Consider the following 16,305-nt stretch of genomic DNA (forward strand, 5'->3'; position numbering starts at 1 on the left):
CGGGAGGGGGGGGCTGGTGTTCCATGTGGACTGGGTGTTGATTAACCTAAAGCTGAGTGAGCAGCTGAGTGAGAGAAGGAGGCTCTGTCGGTCAGACAGCAGAGAGACAGAACCAGCAGATGAACTAGAGATTATCGTAAGGTGTGGGCTTAGGCTGCTGTGGGACCGGCTAGACAGATCCGGGATCCTGGGGCTGGGCTGTCGGGAAAGGCTGGACCCCGGAGGCCACAAAGGCCACAAAACAGAAAATATGCACTGAGAGCGAATAGTGCAGAGAACAGTTGGCTATTTCAGCTGAGCAGTCAGGGCAGGCTTCCTGGAGGAGGAGATGTTTAGGCTGAGCCATGGGGAAGTCTAGAGAGGGAACAGCACAGGTAGAAGCTCTGAGGGAGGAGTAAGCTTGGCATGCCAGTGTGACAAAAAGAAGCCATGGTGGGAGGAAGTGGGAGAGGGAGGGGAAGCCCAAGCACCAGAGGGGCAGCCAGGCCTGGGCATTCAGCAGGTTTTCTGCCCAGGCCCCTGGACCATGTGAGCCAGGACCTCACTGAGTTCCTGCCCAGCAGGCCAGAGGGCAGCAGCCCGGCCCAGGCCATCGTGGGGCCGGTATCTTGGTTCTGGGCTGGGCTGGCAGCTGGGCCCAGAGGAGGCCAAGCAGGGCATTGGGGACCCCATGGGCCCTTCCTGTGCAAGCTCCCCTGCAGCCCCGCCGCCTCTCCTGGTCCCTGGAAGGGCTTTCTCCAGCACTGCCCCACCCCTCGTGTTGGCCCCTCCCCTTTCTGGTGACTGAGGTCCTTTCTCCTGAAGGAAATCACCTGGAGGACTCAGGGCCTCTCCTCCAGCCAGCCCTGGGCTCCCGGGCTCCCCTCTGCTCACCACTGTGCACCTGCGGCTGCAGCCGCCCAGATGATGCCCCTTCTAGCTCACTCACAGGTGCCCTGGGGCCTGCTCTCAGCCTGGGACACCCCCCCACCTCAGCCTGGAGGGGCCCAGCAGCCAGCCCAACCTGCTCTGAGGGGCAGGACCCATCCTTTCTGAGATGTCTGAATTGGATGACAGGCCTTTCTGGGAACTCGGTCCTTGACCCTGGCAACTTACAGGTTACGTTTTCTTGACACTATATCCCAAGACAACCCTTTGATGTGTTACCTCCTTCAGTTCTTGCCTCTGGGAAGAGGTATTATTGCTCCTCATCTTGAAGGAGACAAGCTTCCAGCAAGGAAAAGGCTCTTTGGTGGCCACGTCCACAGAGGTTTGGGGGCATCTCAGGTTTGAGGAAGTATGTGGCCTCCCTCCTCAGGTGTCCCTGTGGGCCCCCCTGCTGGTCAACTGGCAGTCAGGAGGCACCAGGCTGTCGTTAGGGATTCTCTGCAACTTGGTGGACGTCTCCTCTTCCGTGAAGCCTGCCTTGATCGCCCACCCTCCTTCCTCCTGAGGACAAGCCCAGCACATGCTCAGTTAGGAGACACTGTCTAGAGAGGTGATCTTCCCAGGGTCTCCGCCTCCTCTTTGTGGGGTCTCAGTAGTAATGGATCTCCCCTGAGACCCCCCATTTCATCTCCCCCATGACTGCTCCCTGGATTACTCTTGTTCACTTGTTTTCCGTTTTCCTGTCTCCCTCTGTAGACTGTGAGCTTCCCAAGGGCAGGGCAGGCTGCTTGTGGGCCTCCCTGTGCCCTAAGGCTTGGGACAGTGCCTGGCACTGGGCACATGCTCCACGGTCATGCTCAGAGCGCCTGAGTGAGTGGCATTTAGGATTCTGACCAGGCTGAGGGAGCCCACCCTCTGAGCGAGGCTTCATGCTCCTGGCCCTGGACAGATCTGGACTTGTGGGGGCCAGTTCCTGTTGCCTCAGCCATCAAGTCAGGGTGTGCATGCCAGGCCACACGCAGCCCCCAGGGGCCACCCAGCAAACTGTCCTGTTTGAGTGGAGGGAGGAGACGGTGCCCTGGGGACACCCTGGGCTTTGTGCTGGAACAGGGTTATAAATAGCAGACAAGTATTTCTGGGGGCAGCATCCTCTTTGGGGCAAAGCATTGTGCCCCAGTGGCTGAAAGATCCGGAACTGGGGGCTCTGGCTGTGGCCCAAGCACAATGTTATTGGTAATACAGAACCAGTTGGAGCTTGGCATTAGTTTCGGGTAATTACGCCTCCTTCTCCTGACAAGCCTTGTATTTATTTGTGTTCGGGGGCTGCATCCTGCAAGCCCGCCATGAGAAGCCGTTGAGAGGAAATAATAATGTGTCCTCTGGTCGCAGAAACACTGGTCTGGGCGGGGCGAGTGGGGCAGGCTGCGCACCAGGAGATCCCTCAGGCGCTAGTGCCGGCGCCCTCCCTGGGGCTGTGGGCTCCTGGAGGAGGCGGAGGCGGGGCGCGCTCAGTCACGCTGGCGCGAGGCTGGTTTGGCGGCGGGAGAGCAGGAGCCACCCGGAGGGGCAGGCGCAGGTGTCGGGGACCCAGGGGAGGTCGCAGCTCCTGCAGAAGCTGAGGCGGGCGCCCCTCCCTCCCACTAGCTGGCAGCCTTTCCTGCGCGGATCTCTGTGCTTGCGGCTCAAACGCTCGTCCCTCCCGGACCCTCAGGACCGCCAGGCTGGGCGCGGATCTGGACATGAGGAGCCGCCCCTGGAGAGGGGGCGCCTGTGCCTCCCCCGCTCCCCCCAGCGCCCCTTGACAGCGGGGACCTCCCTCCCATGGGGAGGTCTGACTGGACCTGCTGGCAAGAGGCCACCACCAGAGGTTCCCTTCTCTCCTGCAGCTTTTGGGGAGGGATCTTGAGGGGTGCACCAGCCACCTCCGACCTCGAGGACCCCGTGGAAGGTGGACTCCGCAGGGGCCGCTATGGTGCACAATGTGATTCTGGTGTTTTTCCGCAGACGGCTGAGCCAGAGACCCGCTGTGGAGGAGCTGGAGAGGAGAAACATCTTGAAACGTGAGTAGCAGGGTCCCCAGCCCCTGCACCTGTGCTGAGCCGTGGCCGGACCAGCGGCCGCTGTCCCCTGGTGCCCCCCTTCTCGCAGCCCAGCTCCTCTGTGTCCTCAGGGAAGATTGCAAGCTCTGGGGAGAGTTGGTGTCCCCAGAAGCACCCCTTTAAAATCCGGGGAGAGCGCCTCCTGGCACAGCGGAAGGTGCCTGGGTGGGGCCATCAGTCCTGGGTTTCAGGCAGGTTCCCCGGCAGATTTGAATGGGGCTCCTTTGTGATGGCCACAGACCGCACAGGCAGCGCAGACCTTGTGGTAACCCACAGGGACACGCCCCCGTCACACCTGGGGCACAAGCCCACAGCTCTAAGGAAGAGTGCAGCAGTGCAGCCAGGGCAGCTTCACGCTCCCTGTTGGGTCCCAGGAGGTGTATGACATCGCTGTGTCCTGGCACAGCGTGCACAGGTCGCCTCCACTGCGTAGAGAGCACGGCTCTCAGTTTCGTCACTACGAGGGGGGGACCCTTCCGAAAGTGCTCTCAGCCAGGTCTTCATAGCGGCTCCACAGGCTTTCCTTTTCAAAGCATTTTTCTGCAAAAAGTGGCGTCTTAGGGCCTGGATTCTAAGTGTTTCCATTTCTTCTCCTCTGAGTGATGAGCACTGCAGACATCCTCTGAGTTTGGTTTCTGACCGGTGAGCTCCTTTTCACAAAGTTACAAGCTGCCTTTCAGTCAGAAAGCAGGCGGCAGGGCCCTGGCCCTGGGGCTGGAGTCCCACCTGGGTTTCTGCCCGGCCTTTGCTCAGTCAGTCCGCTCCTTTAGAGACAATTAGAAACATTTAACCTTAACATTAAGACTTCTTCCTTTTATTTTTTAAACATAAGCCATAACAACTACATTCTCTATTGTGAGTGCTAGGCTGCCTGGGAGGACATACAGAAAAGCTTTTCATGCCCTAGCCAGTTTGGCTCAGTGGATAGAGCATCGGCCTGTGGACTAAAGGGTCCCAGGTTCAATTCTGGTCAAGGGCACATGCCCAGTTTGTGGGCTTGATCCCAAGTAGGGGGTGTGCAGGAGGCAGCCAATCAAGGATTCTCTCTCATCATTGATGTTTCTATCTCTCTCTCCCTCTCCCTTCCTCTCTGAAATCAATAAAAAATATTTAAAAAAAAAGAAAAGCTTTTTGTTGGTAACATGCTCAGTCACATGGCCAGCTAAAGGAGTCAAATATTAGGTTACCAGCCCAGCTGGTGTGGCTCAGTGGTTGAGCATCAACCTATGAAGCAGGAGGTCATGGTTGGATTCCCAGTCAGGGCACAGACCCAGGTTACAGACTCAATGCCTAATGTGGACCATGCTGGAGGCAGCTGACCAATAATTCTCTCTCATCATTGATACTTCCATCTCTCTTCCTCTCCCTTCCTCTCTGAAATCAATAAAAATATATTTTTTTAAATATTAGGTTAACAAATTTTTTAAAAAATCCTGACCTGAGGATATTTTTCCGTTGATTTTTAGAGAGAGTGAAGAGAGAGGAAAAGACAGAGAGAAATACCAATGTGAGAGAAACACATCGATTGGTTGCCTCCTGCACGTGCCCGGACCAGGTCCTGGGCCAGGGAGAAACCTGCAACGGAGGTACATGCCCTTGACCGAAATTGAACCCGGGACCTTTCAGTCCACAGGCTGATGCTCTCTCCACCGAGCAAAAGCAGCTAGGTCAGGTTACCAAGTATTTGAATTTTTAAAAAGTAAGTCACTCATCTATAAAGCTCATAAGTCACAGATGTCCTGAAGTAACAGTTCAAGATGTGAATGGCACAAGTTAAAGACCAGACTCAGAGAGGTCTGCTGCCCACGGCCAGTGGAGCCTTTGTCCAGGGACTGCTCCCCCGGCCGTGGTGACCTGTCCCTGTGGTAGAGGCCTGCCCGGGCCCCACCAGCCAGCGCTCCTGACTGTGTGGTCTTTGCCAATCACCGGGCAGTCTCACAAAGAGGGTCGGTGTTTAGTGATTAGAGCCGGCGAGGTGACTGACTGCGCCGACCCTCCGTGTGCAGGGAAGGAAGGCGTGGGTTTCCCGCGCGTGGCCTTGGCTGTGCCGTCCCTCCTTGCCATGGAAGCAGCGCCTGTGCCTGCAGCTCGGAGCCTCTCGCACCCTGAACCGCCCTGCTGTCTGCAGGAACTGTTTGTTCCGGGAGGATGAGAGCAGTCAGGTCTCTGGTCAGGGAGGAGCCTCGCACTCACAGGCCCGACCCAGGCTTCCGGGGCTCCTGCTCTGTCTGCTATTTCTGCTCAGGATGGTTCTGCGCCTCCCATTGCGTGGGCTCCCCTCGGACTGAGGGCAGGAACACTCCCGAACTCTGCCTGCATCCTCAGGGTACGAGAGCGAGTGACACCGTGGCCCTGTCCTGCAGGTGGCACCGAGAACCCTGGTTCTGCCCTTGGCCCGCTCTGTGCAGGCAGCAAACTTGGCGCTGGTTTCATTTCCTCGTTCCATCTTCACGGCAAAGTTGTGAGGCTTGCATGCCGTCCCCACTTTCAGGAGGAAGCTGGAACTCACGGGGTAGCAAGCAGGACTCCTTAACATGAGTGCTGGGAAGGGAAGGAGCCCGAGTTCTCACCCAGGTCTGCACCCATGCCCTCGCTGCTGCACCACGAGGGATACCACTGCCCTGCCAGCTTATCCCATGGGAGTCTCCGCTCCCAGCACTATTTCCGGAGAATCTGGGAATGGAGGCTGCGATCAGGGCCCCTCGCCTCGGGTGAGCTCAGAGATCCCCAAGCCCATGGCTGAGTGGAACTCAGGCAGGAGAAATGCAGACACGTGCGTGGACCAATGCTTGGTTGCCCGTGGTCGATCAGCTCACAGGGGCGGGGGAAAGGAAGAGCTCCGTGGAGGTGGTGACAGCAGAACCCTGGCCCTGCCACTCTCGCAGACCCGCTCTCCATGGCACCTGCAGTGCTCAGTGACCTTGGTGACAATGCTGACCACATTCACAACTGGAAAAAGGAAGATCCAATTTGTCTCAGTGTTTCCCACAGAGGCTGTCCTGATAGTCCACGCCTGGACAGTTAGTGTGGCTTCGTCGTTGAAACCCCTCCTAGTTGGCCTTACGTGTGATCCTTCTACATGTCCCCCTAATTGTGTTACCAGCTTTCTGATTAGAGGTGGTTTCTTCTGGTTTATTTCTTGGATTCCCTTTATAAAACACCCAAATGCAAGATGACGCTTCCTTTTTTAATACATACATACAAGATGACGCTTCCTTTTTTAATACATATATATATATATATATATATATATATATATATATATATAGAGAGAGAGAGAGAGAGAGAGAGAGAGAGAGATTTCAGAGATGAAGGGAGAGGGATAGAGATAGAAACATCAATGATGAGAGAGAAACATTGATTGGCAGCCTCCTGCACGCCCCACACTGGGGATCAAGCCTGCAAACCGGGTGTGTGCCCTGGCCAGGAATCAAACCATGACCTCCTGGTTCATAGGTCAATGCTCAACCACTGAGCCATGCCAGCCATGTAATGCTTCCTTTAAAAAAAAAAATACAGTCCAGTGGCTAACACATGAGACCTCTGTCCACCCAATTCCCCAAGTGCATGATGTTTGAAATGCTTTAAAGGAAGGCAGACCATGTGACATTACATTACGTGCAAGCCACGGGGTTCCCTTTCTGGAACCTGGGGGCGTTTCCAGGAGCTGAGAGGAGCCCAGGAGCCGTGGCTTTATTTAGCAGCAGAGCGCCAGAAATAGGGCATCCATCACCTCGTATCCTAGGGCGAGGCAGAGGTTTCCACTACCCCTCAGCATCCGCTCTATTTTTAGCTCTCACGGGGAGCTGTGAGCGCTGCTGAGTGCTCAGTCGCACTGGGGAGCAGAGCCAATTTTGGTGAGAGACGGCCCCTTTAAGAGGGGTGTTGCGGTGTCGCGTGAGAGTTACGGCTCCTGCCAGCAGTCAGCTGGTTCTGGGTGTGTTTGCATTGGAAATACCCTTGAAAATATAAATTCCAGGCAAGCATATGTTGCCCAGACTCTGAAGAGGGTGTTCCTCGGCTTATATTGCTTGGCTAAAAATAAAAGTATGTCTATCTAGTAAATGAAAAAGAAAAAAAAAAAGCAAGCAATCACAGTTCTACTAGTATTTATTCATTGATGCATATGTATGAATGTGTTATGGATAACTTACCCCTCTACGCTGTCTGCTTGCCACCTGTCCCCGTGGATGTAAAGCTACCCACAGGGAGAGTAGGGTAGAGGGGAGCTGCTGCCTGTGTGCCCTGCAGATGGCCCAGAGCAACAGCAGCATAGTTACTGTGACCCAGGAGGCCGGGGGAGGGGATGATGGCGGAGCTTCCCTCCCACACAGTTCTGTGTGTCGGTGAGACCACAGTCTCCTGAGCAGTGACCGGCAACGTGGAGAAAACGAAGTGCAATGTGGATAGGTGTCACCTGCCAGATGGCCACGAGAGCCCATCTGCGGCCAGAGGTGGACAACCAGGTGCACTGCCCGCGGGGAAAGGAGGGTCTCACCTGTTCTTCCCCTTCTTTCCCGTTTTCAACCTTTCACAGAAAGGAATGACCAGACAGAGCAGGAGGAGAGAAGAGAGATCAAGCAGAGGCTGACGAGGAAGGTACTGAATTTAAGCACCCTGTCTGCTGAATGTGACGGTGACGGTGGGCACGAGGGAGCTGGGCTGGCACAGGCCCGAAGGGCGGCGATGCGGCCTCCTTGAGTGGTCCTGAGTGCCGGCTTCCAGCACAGCGAACGCACTCAGCAGGCGCTGGAGACACGGTGCCTAGTGTGTGCCTGCTCACGCTGCCATCCTCACCCAGGGCCGGCCTGCGGGCAGGACCATCTGGATGGCCTGTCCCTTTGCTTCCGGGGAGCCAGGCGTGGGCTGGGCATTCCCTCACTGACGGGGCTCTTTACACGATGCCCAGGAAAGCAAGCACACCTGATGTCAGGGTTTGGGTTACCTTTAGACTCTCTGGAAACCTTGAATTTGTGTAGAAGCCCCTGACGGCAGAAAACTCCATCAGCCCTGAGGGCTTGGGTGTGGGACTCCGTTAAGTTAAAGCTTGTTGAGGCCCATCTAGGTAATGACTGCACACTGGGCCTTTTAGAACCCAGATCCTCTAAATTCACATGTGCTGGCATTTCCCTTTCTGCTGCCTCCACTGTGCTCCATAATAATGACAATAATAATAATAACAATAATAAAATCTTGTCCTGCTTGGAGAGAATACCCTTCCCTAACTTGAGCTTGACTTACGAATACTAGTTGTAGTTAGCACTTTATCTTTAACTTTTTTAAAAAGCTTATCTAATGAGAGTTGAAAAGAAGCCACTTCTGCCCTAAAATGTATGTGTAAATTCATCAACCCACCCCTGAGCCTGTGCTATATACATGCTGGGAGGTGACAGGGTGCGTAAGCCCCTCCGAAGACATATGCGTCACTGGGAGGGCTGGGCCATTAGACGCATAATCTAAACCAGCGGTCGCCAACCATTGGTCTGCGGACCGCTGGTGGTCCGTGAGGTCCAAAAGGTTGGTGACCACCGATTCTAAACCCTTCTCCTCAGAGATGGTTTGCATTAGGGTGAGAGTTCTCAGTTGCAGAGTTTTCTGTTTCTTTATGAACATGTGCTGTTTGTTCCAAGTACTTTAAGAAAGCGAGTTTGGCACAGGATACCTCATGGTGACGACCTCTTATTTTAGCTTAATCAGAGACCCACCGTGGATGAACTGAGAGACAGGAAAATTCTGATACGATTCAGTGATTACGTGGAAGTGGCCAAAGCCCAGGACTACGACAGACGGGCAGACAAGCCCTGGACGAGGTTGTCGGCAGCAGACAAGGTACCGGTCTGAGCTGGTCGGGGGCAGTTGTGGGCAAGGGCACCGGCGCCATGCGGGGAGTGTGTTCTTGCCGTGGGCCGTCAGCTGTGAAATAACGCTATGCCTTGACTGGGTGTTGGCTTCACAGAGGCACCTGGATCAGGGCCGTGTTTTCAATTAGGGGACCGTTTCGCCCGGGGACATTTGGCAATGTTTGGAGATATTTTTAGTGTCACCAATGGGGGGCGCTACTGTGTCTAGTGGGAGGAGTCTCTGCACTGGGCCCCTGGACAGCCCACAGCAGAGACTCCTCCAGTCCCCAGTGTCAAGAATGTGTGAGCAGAGACCTGAGTCTGGGGGTGAATCAGGCAGGGCTGGCGAAAGAGCTGGGTGACAGGCTTACAGAAAGCCAGCTGCAGGGGGGCAGGGAGAAGGAGAGGCCCAGGAGGCATGGAGGAGAGCTTACCGTACAGGGAGAGGTGGCTCTGGGTCCGCCCTGGTCGGTCCCTCTGAGCCGCAGCCAGAGAGACAGGAAGAAAGGAAGGAGGTCTCGGGGCTGTGAGGTGAGTGAGCCTCCACCAAGCCCTGACTCTGCCCTGTATTGAATCCCCCTGTCAGAATCGTTCCATGTAGTCCTCAAAAGAACCCCTGTAAGAGGCGGTGCTACTATCCCCGGACAGAGCTCGGGAAGTGCTGGCCGTGGTGAGCGCTGTGGCCTGGCTGGAGTCAGACCTGCGGTGTCTGCTCTCTGCCTGCCTGCCCACCGAGCCCCTGCCTCTGACTCCTGCAGCCTTAGGAAGAGGTTGGAAAGCGTGCCTGCAGCCAGGGAGCCTGCGGGGTTGCTAACTGTCCCTCCCACTGTCTGTGCTGAGTGGGAACGCCAGTGGGTTTGCACCAATTTGGAGAAATGCAGACACGCGTGGACCAATGCTTGGCTGCCCATGGTTCATCAGCTCACAGGAGCCTGAAGTGGTGGGGAAAAGTGTCTGACAGCCACTGTGGAGGTGGGAGCAGCTGCCCTGGAGTCCTCCCCTCAGAGCCCGTCCTCACCTAGAGGCGGGTGTGCCTGCTGCTCCTGGGTCACCTGGCCCGGGAGGGTGGGCCTTGGGTGTTGGAGGAGGTCCGGGCGAGAGGCAGTGTCACCCATGGGCAATGACCATGTCCTATTTCAAATGACACAAGGCATAAATGCACACTGAGGTTAGAGTGACTCCTCTGTAAATTTCCCGAAGCTGCACTTGGCGCACGAGGGACGGGGTTCCTGCTGCGTCAGTGCCCTGCGCCCCAGCAGGTGTGGGCTCCCCCTGTGCCAGCCAGTGCAGCCCATGAGCTCCCTGTGCCCTCCTCAGTCAGTCCTGGCCACACTGGCTTGGTAGGGCCATGAAGATGAGTAAGAATCTAAATCTGAGCAAAAAGGTGTTTCTTCCTTTCTGCTTAGGAACATGTTACCAAATCCCAGAAGGCAGCACTGTTAGCAATGGTGGTTAATCCATATCCATGATACATGTTCCTATGTTAACTTGACTGTCCTGTGAACCAATGTGCTGTTTTTCATTCCAGGCAGCAATTCGTAAAGAACTCAATGAATACAAAAGTAATGAGATGGAGGTACACGCATCAAGCAAGCATTTGACAAGGTCAGATTTCTATTTGTGTGAAGTTCATACCATACTTTATACCATGGTATTCATAAAAAAAGAAAGAAAGAAAAATGCCACAAAGAAAGAACTCTGTGTTCAGGTGAACAAAGTCAGTATCTGCAGAGAACTGGATGGAACAGTCAGAATGCTTCTCCACGCGGAAGGGCGTTCGCTCCCAGGGTCCCTCCCAGGGCCTGGCGAAGGGAGTGGTTATGTAGAACAGTATTGCAAGGTCATTGGCTAATCTACGTAGTTAATGTACATGTAAGAAAATTAGTCTCAAGGCAATGAAAGTAATTTGCTTATATATTTACTTACCCTCCTGGTGTTTCTGACACTCCAATTTACAGAGCTCCCTAATTATCCGCTGTGAGTGCCGACACCTGCCCGTTCCCTTTCCCATCTCATTCACATTTATGTTCACATCTTTACACAAACTCACGCTCCCCCTCTGCTCAGAGGGCACTTACTTCCTCTGCAGATATTTGAGTACCTACTGTGGGCCAGCCCCATTCGAGGTGCAGAGGTGAAGCAGTGCCCATCCCCACAGAATGTACATTCCAGTGGGAACACACTGGCCGGTTCTTCCAGAATCAGGACCTTGCAGCGAGGCTCGTCTCTTGTCCACGTGGTCCATTGAGATGACACGGGTCTCTTGTTGGTAGAGAGTGGAGATCAGCTTCTCTTTGCTTGTGGGCTGCATGTTCTCTCAGCACCCCCTTCTGTTCCGTGGCCGCCACATGCAGTCTCCCCTTGAAGTTCTCACATGGCCTTCATCCCTCAGCAGCAAGCCTTCCCCTTCCAAGCAGATGTTTTGTCCTCTCTCCCTTGGTCTAAAGATGCTCAAGCCCTGGATGCAAGGAGGAAGGAAAGCCTGCCTTAAACTAGTGGGTCCTCCCCCTCTGTCTGTCACAGAATGGCCACAGCACTGTCATTTAGCAGGTTTACCCTGTAAAGCCAGCATAGCTGTGGAACTGAGACCGGTGCCATACGATCCTGTCCTACCAGCCACTTTTATGATGAAGCTATTGAGGGAAGAAGAGGAGGCTGTGAGGGCAGGAGAAAATGAGGAAGTAGATAGTCTGTTTAAATTTTTTTGAAGTTTCCCCCAGCACTGATGTATATTTAGGAAGGAATGGATCATCTTGTTTTCGATTATTCAGAAATCAAAAACATTTAGGGAAGAAAGTCTCCAGTCACGGTTCAAAATTATTTTTAATGCTTAGTCTGTGTTAAAAGGATGTAATTCCCACATGTTTTATGTATGGTAATGTAAAATATTTAATACATTTTCCCATCATACTTATTAAAAGAAATGACTAAGATGTTTTTTTCTCTCCTAAGTTCTTGACAGCTGTCTTAGATGATGAGATTTTGAGAGTAAGCCCAAAACTTAGACATCAGGAAATAATTCTAAGATTTTTATACTACTGCATTTTAGGATTTACAGTCCACTTTTAAAAGTCTGAACAATATTTTTAGTCCTATGAGATTTTTTAAGTGCATTAAAGCACAAACACATTACCAGTTGTAAAAGCAGGCAAAACTGTAACTCACTGTAATTTCCAGCAACTGGTCTCCTCAGCCCATTACTTCTGATTTGCAGTCCTGGCCTTTCTGAGTACATCCTGGATTTAGCGAGCCCCTTTCCAACTAGGTGTAAGGTAGTCTTGAGACTTCGGGGTATCAATCCTTTGTGGGTACAAGGGAGGCTGAGGGTTGGGGTGCCCCCTGAGGTGCTTCATACACTTAAACAAAAACAGGTTTTCCAGGTTGGACTAAAGAGACACTTTAAATAGCAAAAGATTTCTTTGTGGGAGGTTTTGGCAATTTCAACTTCAAAATGTATGACCTGAAATTATTGTGCTTTTTAAAATAATTTCTAGATTCCACAGACCGTAGAGATTTTCTTCTGAGAAGAATCTGTGTTTAACTTTTGATACCAACACTGGATACTCATCAGGGGACTCTCCTGAATTCAACTCAAGACTCCCCGCTATGTCGGGAGGAGTGAGCAGGCAGGAGAGGTCACCCTCGCTGTTCTCCAGACATGGACACGGACACGGACACGGACACATTTCGCTCTGGTGTCCCAGGAGTGAGCTGTTGGGTCCTCAGAGACCCGGAGTAACTCTGCAGAAGAAAACTGTTGGTTGCCTTTGAGCCTTGTTTTCAGTTCTGCGGTGGACAGAGGGCGGAGATACGCAGGTGCAGGCCCAGCACTCCAGACCTCGGGCCTGAGGGCATGTGACGCCGTGTCGTTCTGTATTATGTTGAAAAGACATTTTTATTCCGATCATGATTGAGTTGAGAACTCTCTAAGTTCATGTTATACAAAATTATTTCCTGTATTATATTTCTCCTTTTTTATATAATGTCTAACAGAAATACAGCTGCAACATTTTGATTCCTGTTAATTTTGTTCTTTAATTAAATGACTACTCATTGCAGGAAATTCACCTGGGCTTTACATTTTCTTGGGGTTGGAATAAGAGTTTTGTCTGAACAGTAGTCTAAGAAACAAGTCAGGTTTTATTTCCAAGCCATCAGAATCCAAACACATAAGAGAGAATTCCAACTTTTATATTTTGTTTTATAAACTGTTAGTGCCTGTGGTTTGTGCCTTGGAAAATCAAACTGTTTTTGTTTTTTTTTCAGATTAATTGAAATTTATGTATCACTTAGTAACAAACCTAGAAATAAGTACTGATTTGCTGAAAAATTCTACCAAGGTGAAAAATCTGCCCTCCTTAAGGCTCTTTTTAAATTCACATGAAAAGTAGTAAAAGCTGTTTTAAGAGACAAAGGTTTAGATGGAGTGGAGATTACCCAGCACACAGGTGAAAAGTAATCCTGGCACAAGGGGGGGAACGTTAGGCAGGATGCATGGTCCCTGGAGGGGACTTTTACGTGGGTTCTGAACAAGTGTCCTCACAAAGTGAGTCCTCCCCACTCCCTGCCTCCCTCCCTCCCTCCCTCCCTCCATCCATCCATCCATCCCTCCCTCCGGGACGCGGGGCCTTTGGGAGCTGGGGGAGCCATGCCACACGCAGCCTGCCCTCTTCAGCGCACTTGTTTTCTCTATAGGGGCATCATCTCTGTGTCCAACAACATTGCTGTAATTTTTTATTTTTCAGCCACAGTTCACATCAATACCATTCCTCACCAGGTTCAGATGGACCACAAAGTGGCCAGAAAACCATACACTCTACAGAGGGCCCCCTCCCGCCTCTAGTACCCCCCTGGCCCCATACCCCATTATCTCAACATTATTGACTGCATTCTCCATGCTGCAATCTGCATCTCTGTGACTATTCTGCAACTACCAGTTGGTACTGCTCAATTCCTTCACCTTTTTCACCCAGCCCTCAACCCTCCTCCCTTCTGACAGTTGTTAGTCTGTTCTCTGTGTCTATGAGTCTGTTTCTATTTTATTATTTTATTTTGTTCATTAGATTCCACATATAAGTGAAATCATATGGTGTTTGTCTTTCTCTGACTGGCTTATTTCACATAATATAATACCCTCCAGGTCGATCAGTGCTGTTGCAAAAGGTAAGATGTCCTTTTTTATGGCTGAGTAGTATTCCATTGTGTAAATGTACAGCTTTTTTGTCCACTCGTCTGCTGATGCACTTGGGCTGCTTGTAAATAATGCTGCAATGAACGCAGGGGGGCATATGGGTGCATATTCCTTCAAATTAGTGGCTTGTGTTTCTTCGGATATCGTCCCAGAAATAGAATTCTTGGGTCATAAGGCAGTTTCATTTTTAACTTTTTGAGGAATCTCCATACTGTTTTCCACAGTGGCTGCACCAGTCTGCATTCCTAAAGGGTTCCCTTTTTTCCACACCCTCACCAACACTTGTTTGTTGATTTATGGATGGTAGCCCTCCTCCCTGCTCCTGCCCCCTCCCCAGGCCTTCAGTGCACTGCCTGTGTCCATGGGTTATGCATACATGCATATAAATTCCTTGGTTAATCTCTTCCCACCTCCCACCCTCTGAGATTCTGCCTTCTCTTCAGTAACAGACACGGTATCTGAGTGGTCAGAATTCTTCGTTACTAGTAGTCATTAACAAGGTTCCTGTGCATCCACTTTACAACTCATTTGTTCATTTTCACAAAATAAAACATAATTAACTATTAAAGTAACAATGAATATTAAAACATTAAAGAAGCTCTTAAGGATTCTTTTAAGTTTTAAGAAAATATAATGGATAATTTTGTGAAAGACAAATCACTTCTAGAAGCATCCATTAAGTTTTAAGCCAATCTGATAGGGGAAAAGGTAGATCATGACTTTTTATAAAAAGTTTTAAAGGTACTTTGCAATTATGTAATTTTTGGACAATAGAAAAGGATAAGGAAAAACACCGAACATCAAGAGGCCCACCTTGTGGACATATATGGTAATTACAAGTCTAAATTTATTCTATTCTATATTGGAGGTGAAAGCGTTTTTAGTTACATGCCCACAGTTCTTCAATACCAAATGCAAGTTCAAAAATGCAAAATTCTAATTGTACTATTAACATTGTTAGTCCAATATGCTTCCAACACCCATTTTCCCAGTTCTTTTTCAGAGATTTTTTTTGTGTCTCCAATGAAACATTTCAGAAGCAACTGAACATCTTGAAAGTCAAACTGAACATATGGAAATACTTTGAAGAGTAAATCAGTATAAGTTACATATTTAGTTTTCTGTAAGTTTATTCACTATGATAGTAGAGACATATCATGAATTCATATTTAGACAATGTCTTGCTAGAATGAGAAATGGGAAAGCTGCCAGTTATCATGTCCACAGCTCTATGAAAACAATGGTGTTTTGTGTTTAGAGTAACAGAGAGTAATTTGTCTTAATACCAATTATAAATCTCCTTAATAAGAGTGGGAAATTCCTTAAAGTCATATTTTCTTGATAATGAGCAATGGTAGAGAATTCTGGATATGGCATACATGCTAGTAATTTTTAGAGTTGATAACTTAATTTAGGCACTATTATTTTTTAAATGCAGTTTATTATCCCTTTTCAAAGATGCATATACTGAAAATGTGTCTACAGTTCTCTAACCATGGAGCCATGCTGGCCAGGGCCATTTTGCTCCAATTTTTACATTCCAAGTTACATTTGTTTATTACTATTATTCCTTGCATGTTATTTTGCTCAGCATTCTACTTTAGTTGCTTATACATAGCATTGCTGATTCCTTCCATACTTAAACTTTTAATTCGAGGGGCTAAGGAGCTTAGAGGTGTGGATTCGTGTGCAGGAACTGTGATTGGGTCACCTGGTGGCAGATGGTGGTAACAGAATGGCTGAAGAACGACCACCAGCAACTGGGCAGCTTCCCGCCAGGCCCTGGGTTCTGAGTTGGCAGGACTCGTCATTGTGGTCTCCAGTTTAACCCGAATGCAACGTTGGATAAAAACCAGTCTATACCCAATCAAGGGATCTGCTGGGATCCCAGGCATCAGGATTTGGGTCATTTAGGTCTCTGGGGTGATGCCTGTGGAGTTCAGTACTTAAATCTCTGCGTGGCTATATGATACTCCAACATTTCCTCTTTCCCATGTCTTTTTCCATGTGTTCTTCTGGGACTGTTACCACTTTCAGGCTCAATGTGGCTGATGGAGTGCAGGAACCTACACCAATATGGTGTGGAACTGTGATCCAGGTAAGAAATATGTCATTGGCTACAATGATCACTTGTTTTAACATGTTTGACAGGAAAATTGAGAAGTTTTAGCTATATTAATTAACAGTCTTCAGCCTCTGCTAATGCAAAATCGATTTAAGTCACTATTTTTGTTACATAGGAAGGTAAGTTAAGGAATAAATCTATATACATAAAAGGTTAATATGCTAAGTGTCCCTCCGACTATCC

General features: G+C 50.3%; 1 protein-coding gene across 7 annotated transcripts in view; it reads left to right on the top strand.

Moving 5' to 3' along the window:
* Positions 1-12,872, top strand: part of PHACTR3 (phosphatase and actin regulator 3) — a 157,554-nt gene extending 144,682 nt beyond the window's left edge. For all 7 annotated transcript variants that reach the window (XM_080684765.1, XM_080684763.1, XM_080684768.1 and 4 more), the window contains 5 exons: positions 2,872-2,927; positions 7,504-7,565; positions 8,655-8,795; positions 10,335-10,411; positions 12,301-12,872. In XM_080684765.1, coding sequence (XP_080540891.1) covers positions 2,872-2,927; positions 7,504-7,565; positions 8,655-8,795; positions 10,335-10,411; positions 12,301-12,316 — 352 coding nt within the window. In that variant the 3' untranslated portion in view covers positions 12,317-12,872. The remainder of the gene's footprint in view (positions 1-2,871; positions 2,928-7,503; positions 7,566-8,654; positions 8,796-10,334; positions 10,412-12,300) is intronic.
* Positions 12,873-16,305: the final 3,433 nt, after the last annotated feature.

This window comes from Plecotus auritus, assembly GCF_963455305.1.
Source record: "Plecotus auritus genome assembly, chromosome: 8".
Classification (NCBI taxonomy): Eukaryota; Metazoa; Chordata; class Mammalia; order Chiroptera; family Vespertilionidae; genus Plecotus; species Plecotus auritus.